The sequence below is a fragment of the Atta colombica genome, unplaced genomic scaffold (assembly GCF_001594045.1).
Source record: "Atta colombica isolate Treedump-2 unplaced genomic scaffold, Acol1.0 scaffold228, whole genome shotgun sequence".
NCBI lineage: Eukaryota > Metazoa > Arthropoda > Insecta > Hymenoptera > Formicidae > Atta > Atta colombica.
In genome coordinates this window covers 786287-792672 of record NW_017259325.1, presented here as the reverse complement: position 1 = coordinate 792672, position 6386 = coordinate 786287, and the positions used below count along the sequence as shown (strand labels likewise).

At 32.4% G+C, this 6386-nt stretch overlaps 1 protein-coding gene across 1 annotated transcript; it reads left to right on the top strand.

The window, feature by feature from the left end:
* The first annotated feature begins 1730 nt into the window (after positions 1-1730).
* LOC108688267 (protein TRC8 homolog) lies at positions 1731-5328 on the top strand. Its single transcript, XM_018194449.1, has 4 exons — positions 1731-1768; positions 2476-2869; positions 3127-3494; positions 3613-5328. The coding sequence occupies exons 2-4, from the start codon at positions 2581-2583 to the stop codon at positions 5002-5004; spliced, it is 2049 nt and encodes a 682-aa protein (XP_018049938.1). The 5' UTR covers positions 1731-1768; positions 2476-2580; the 3' UTR covers positions 5005-5328.
* The last annotated feature ends 1058 nt before the right edge of the window (positions 5329-6386 follow it).

The following is a 6386-nucleotide window of genomic DNA, read 5'->3' as shown; positions in this document are numbered from 1 at the left end:
AGAACAATAAATTACTGTACATATAAGTACAAATCATGTCTTCGTTTTACGATTCTCCCTGCACTGTCTCTCGAAAAACTTGCATTGCATTGCGTGGCATCGTAATTGTTATGAAAAAGAGAATATAAATAGATGATAATCTTCCCTGCAAACGAGAATAGATGAATTGAAATGAATTGAGATTTTCAGAAATATTGATTCACGTTAAAATGAATGCTTTTCAATCCTGAACGCATTTTTATTCATTTATAAGAATTGCATATCTCTATGCCTTTCAATCTAAAAATAATATTAACTTTTTCTGTACAAAAACACAATTGTGAATATTGTTCAATTCAAAATTTTAAATAGGAAATACAGTTTTTCAATCTGATTGAATCCAAAAAAAGTATTCGCTATTTAAAATACGCATTCGGATAGAAAAAATTTTAATCCATTCTCGTTTGCTGGGCTACTACAAAAGCCTGCTGACCAATAAAAAAAAAGATTCCTCCTTCCTGTTGATCAATAAAAAATAAATTCCTTTTTATTTATTGACGCGATTAATCGATAAACGGGTGACAAGCTGCAGATCACAATGAAATAAGGTGAAAGGAGGAGATAATGATGTTATAAACGAATTGATCAGTGTGGCCGATCAAAAAGACGCAAATGAGGAATGAAGAAACGAGAACATGGTGAGTATCGACCTTGAGCGTGTATCGTGTCGATTCGAGTTATTCAGAGTCACTTTTGTGATTATGTCGATTATGACGATCGCCAAATCATGAAATGTGATCTGTGATTTGACTTCCCTTCTCAATCGTTGGTCGTCGGTAAGTTGTTTCGCTTGTCATTGCAAACCGATTTTCTCTCTCTCTCTTTCCCTCGATTATTCTCGATTTCTTCGGTGAAGCATGGTGAAGTACACTGAAGAGACATGCTTATCCGCAATAGTAGATTAGACATAGTCCATCCAAACTATCCGAAATAAGAGTGCGGAGCAGTGAACACTCGTTGCTCATTGCTTTTCATTCTTATTATTTCGAGATTATTTCGATTTTCAACGGTATACAGAGGTTATATTATCTGTTGGTTAACGGTATTCGTTCATGTTTTCTCTTATTTGCTCTATTCAACCAATAACGTATTATAATATTCAACACGCGCCAACGATTTTCTTTCTATTCATTTAAATGTAACACGTCGCGTGTGACAACTGGAAACTTAATTGTGATCCTGTCACATGATCAAACAATTACATTGGACGTGTATATATTAAACCATCTATATTAAATTTATTCAGCGGAAATCAAGTTGATCTTTACTTGATATAAATATATGTACTCATTGGTTGATATATAGTAAAGTTTTGATTTTCGAGATAGATATATCGCGATAATATAAAATCATTTGTGAAATAAATTATATATGTATATTACAGTAGGCAAAGAGGCGGAGAAAGAGGACTAGAACACTAAAAGGCAGAAGAGGGAAAGGGCGAAAGAAGAGCGAACCTTAACGAATGAGAATTTATAGGTTTGTTTTCTGTTCCTGCCACTAGAACTTTTTCTCGCTTTTGACAAATATCAAACATGTACCTTTCTCACTTTAAGTTCCAAAAGTGCAAAAAACAGAAACTCTGGTGTTTTTCTATTCCTGCACTAGACTGTTCTAGAACTCTGTTTCTCGCTTTCAATAAATACTTGCTTCAAACGTATATCTATCTCATTTTAAGTTCTAAAAGTGTAGTTCAGCCAGAAAATAGACTTCTTATGTCATGATAGTGGTAATAGTAATGATAATATTTGATATGTATTTTTAAGTAGATTCCAATGACACATGAGATTAATTTTGTGCAATCTAAATTAATCAAAGATACAATTACTACTATACTTTTGCTGTGCTATGTGATATGTATAATGTTTTGACAGATATTATAACCTAAAATTAATACATGTATCAAACACTAGATTTGCATTGCTGCAACAGATAAATTTTTAGTACAATTTTCAGTGCGATTCTGCATGTATTCATATATTTTACATATAAATTAATCAACTTGAAAGAAATTGATGAAAAGGATTTGAAAATCTTCTTTTCTTATTTTTTGTTTGAAGATATCTATTAGATATAGATATAGATTATTATAAGTAATATTAACACTCCTATGTGTGTATGTGTGTGAATGATTGGATGTGATTCCAGTTTTGTTTTATGAAACCCAAGTGCTGTTCAACAGGAAGTTTTATGATATATTATTTACTTATGTCTATCTAATATCCATTTTGTTATATTGATTAGATGAAATAACAACAAGAAACAGCATCAAATTGGATCCAATCTTATTTTTCTGGCTATCTTGAAATTTTATTTTGATTTATTTTACCATAGGAGGGTTAATTATAATTGTTATATATATATGTATATATGTATATATACATGTTTATATAAATATATATATATATATATATGTGTATGTGTGTATGTGTATAGGTCTGGCCTTTGTACGATTCTATAACAGAATGCTGCTTCCATATTTAAAATTGAGGCGTGTATAAAACGTCTTCCTCAAACTTTTCCTTGAACAGCACTAGCAAGATGAATACTTCAATACGGGAAAGAATTCTCAGCTTTGCTGATGTTATAATGAGGGTGCCACCTTTATTTATCATTGATGAGTTACTTAGAATCAGCCTTGGTTTACCCAATGACAATATTGTACTGGAAAGTAATGAACATGGCTTTAAAACTACTAATGTATCAAGCATTCCTGGTTCCATTTCTGCAGTTACAACAGACTCGTTTCTAATGGATCAGTTTGATTTTACTCATCTTGCTTACAAGGCTTACCTGATAATCATATTTAAATTTTTATGTTGTTGTATAGGTAAGTAATATACTTTGCTATACTCTTTACAATTTCAGTAAATTTTCTAAATGAATCGCTTTTTTTTCCAAAAAAAAAAGCCTATAGTCACGTTATTTTGCCAAGTTATTTTTTGCATTTGAGATATATGTAAATCTTACTGTGGTGAAAATTGCTATTTCATTGCAGAAACTAAAGAGCTTATAAAAAATTAATGATTTTTTTGCAGTATTGATTTGAATAAATAAGTTGATATAATTTACATCATTTTCTTTCAGGTTTTCTTGCAGCCTTATACACATTCATGTTATGTACTAGACATTTGATAATTGTATACTTATATTTAATATCTATAGGAGTAATATTTGTATCGTATTGGTCAAATGTTAGTACAATGAAAGCAATCATAGCTTACATGAATGTTCACGAATCAACAACCAGCATACTTGACAATATATTATGTCTGAATCTCTCGGACGTTTTATACAATGGTCCGGGTTTTCTAATTATCCAGAATTATATATTGCAATGCCTGCTAGCTAGCATCTTTTGTTATATACATCTTGCCCCAAGACATCCTGTAGTTCAAAAGCTTCTTGTGCTGAGCTTTATGTCACCATCCATCTTGGGTATCCATCCTTTACCAGTAAGTTTATCAAATTAATTATTTTTTTATTCTTAGTACAAAGAATAGTTGAATCAGGAAAACAGCGAGTATTAATATTTTTAGAAAATTTAAATTAAATAAAACATTTTTTTCCTAGACGCAATATCTGTATCACACCCCGGTATGCGCAACATTAATCCCATTGGCTGTGTGTAAATTTGTCATCTGGTATAATGGCGTCTCCATGTTGAAAACAATCTACATAGGCTATCGACACGCACGCAACTTTATAATCAATTATGGTTTATCCGCTCTTGCGGAAACAGAATGGATGCGTTTGAATGTGCCGTGTGTACTTCGCACATTTTGGATGCTACGTGTGGGAGAACAAGTCGTCCAAATCCTCGGAAATCATTATGGCGAGGAAACATTTAATTATTACGTCATGATCAGAACGCTGCTGGTAAATGGGTGCGAGACATTGACAGCTGTTCTTGGTATGACCAGCATAATCTCGTTTATCTGCCACTATATCGGTTATTTCTTCCAATGGATATTATTGACGGAAGACGAAGATGAGAAGAGTATCGGCACGGTATCCGCTATACTATTTTACATTCTTGCCCTACAAACCGGATTGACGAGTCTCGATAAAGAGAAACGTCTAGTACGATTATATCGTAATTTTTGCCTATTGTTCACGGCGATTTTACATTTTGTGCACAATATAGTGAATCCATTATTGATGTCGCTCAGTGCTTCTCATAATCCGGCACTACATAGACATTTACGGGCTTTGGCGGTTTGTGCTTTTCTAATATTCTTCCCGGTTTCGTTACTCGTATTCCTCTGGTCCCATTTCACCGTGAGTACATGGTTGTTGGCTGTGTCGGTCTTTAGCATTGAGGTAATAGTCAAAGTACTGGTTTCGCTAGCAATTTATTCATTGTTTCTAATCGACGCATACAGAAGTGAATTCTGGGAACAATTTGACGATTGCGTATACATAATAAGATCATTTGGCAATACTGTGGAATTTGCTTTTGGCATTATATTATTTTTTAACGGTTTCTGGATATTGATTTTCGAGTCTGGTGGAGCTATTCGTGCTGTCATGATGTGTATACACGCTTATTTTAATATCTGGTGCGAAGCGAAGGCTGGATGGAGCATTTTTATGAAACGCCGGACGGCTGTGAATAAGATTAATTCTTTACCAGAAGCAAAAGCTGAACAACTTGAACAGTTAGACGATGTTTGTGCGATTTGCTATCAGGAAATGCAAAGCGCCAAGATCACTCAATGCAATCATTATTTTCACGGTGTATGCTTGCGGAAATGGTTATACGTTCAAGACCGATGTCCTCTTTGCCACGACATATTGTATAAAGTTGAAAACGTCCAAAATAGAGACACAGCTTTTGTTGAAGAAAATGACAGAAACGACGTTGAAGATGATGCAGTTGTGCAAACTAGGCAAAATTCGAATGTACAACCTCATCAGAATCATCATAGACAGTTGGCCGAGCATTCAGATGAAGGCAGGTGAAATGATGCGACTCTTCATGCATATTTTGTGATATAATGATGTAGATAGACATTAATTTTTTTAATATCAATTTTGATCGCGAAACACCGAAACGTTCGTGGATTCTCGCTTGAAAATTTTGCTCGTTTGTATTATATATTACTCCAACTTGGTTATCGGGCAATATATAGTTCTAAATCATTTACATGTAAATTGTCGTATAAGAACTTGAGTCTTTCCTCCAATTTCTTGTAAAATCTTGTAAATAAGCAAATTGTAACAATTATTCTTACAAGAGAAGTCACACAATTGTCCAGTACCGATTTGATTCTCGGTAAATATGTTAAGCACAAAAATCTAACGGTTTCAAAAGTATTTCATTGTGAAGAAATAAATTTTTAAAAATTTTTTGTTAACAATTGTTAATCAATATAAAAGTGATTTCAATAATCAAGTCAAATAAATAATTTAAAAAACGTGATTATTGAAATTTATACTTTTATATTGCTTTGCATATACATGAGCAATACTTATATTTGGTTGTGGAATAATAATTATTAAACAAAAAAATTTTTTTTTAATTTGTTTCTTCATAACATTGAAGTATTCTTGAAACCGTACAATTTTTGTTTAAAAAATTTTTTTCCATCTTTTATACTTCCGACAGCTTGACATAGAAATATTTTTTTTTTCAAAGGAGTGTTTAGTCACTTCTTAAACATGAGTTAGCGCACGTATAAAAAATATGTGTCTCTTAGATGTTTAACAACATATTTCACGGAGAATCAAATCGATGCTTGACAGTTATGTATCGTCCCTTATTAGAAAAAGAAACAATTTTATGCGACGATTGTTCTACGAAGAAAGTATTTGATGTATAGTTTCAAAACTTTAGCTATTGTCGATTCAATAGATGTCCACTATTGAATGTATTTTTGGATCGTTATTATGCTATAATCGTATACAGCGTGATAATGATATACAAGCTTCCATGTATATGTCATGTGCTTCCATTTCTTAATCATGATACATTGACATATTAGTTTTCTATCGAATTAAATGAAGAGGAGAAGGAGAAAACAGAAGAGAGGAAAATAGGGAGAAGGAGGGGGAAAAGATGGACAAAGGGAAAGACATCATTATAAGGCTTATAAAAAATTTAATGACAAAGTCTAAAACTTTAATTTTACAACACAACATTTTATGATATCTGTGTCATAATTAGGCCGCATGATTCGTATATTCAAGTGCTGACTAATGTCATTGAATATATGTAACCATAAGAAGAGCGAAGCGAATTACTCTTTAAAACAAATTAATTAATAAAATAAGCTCTCTAAATAATAAAACAATCATCAATCAGAAATATCCGAGCGATTGAGAGCAATAATAGCGCAGAAGTT

Excerpts from the sequence above, each read along its gene's own strand:
- LOC108688267 (XM_018194449.1), top strand. The coding sequence starts at position 2,581 with ATGAATACTTCAATACGGGAAAGAATTCTCAGCTTTGCTGATGTTATA. Across the intron at positions 2,870-3,126 it reads ATTTTTATGTTGTTGTATAG|GTTTTCTTGCAGCCTTATAC; the intron begins GTAAGTAATATA and ends ATTTTCTTTCAG. Across the intron at positions 3,495-3,612 it reads TGGGTATCCATCCTTTACCA|ACGCAATATCTGTATCACAC; the intron begins GTAAGTTTATCA and ends TTTTTTTCCTAG.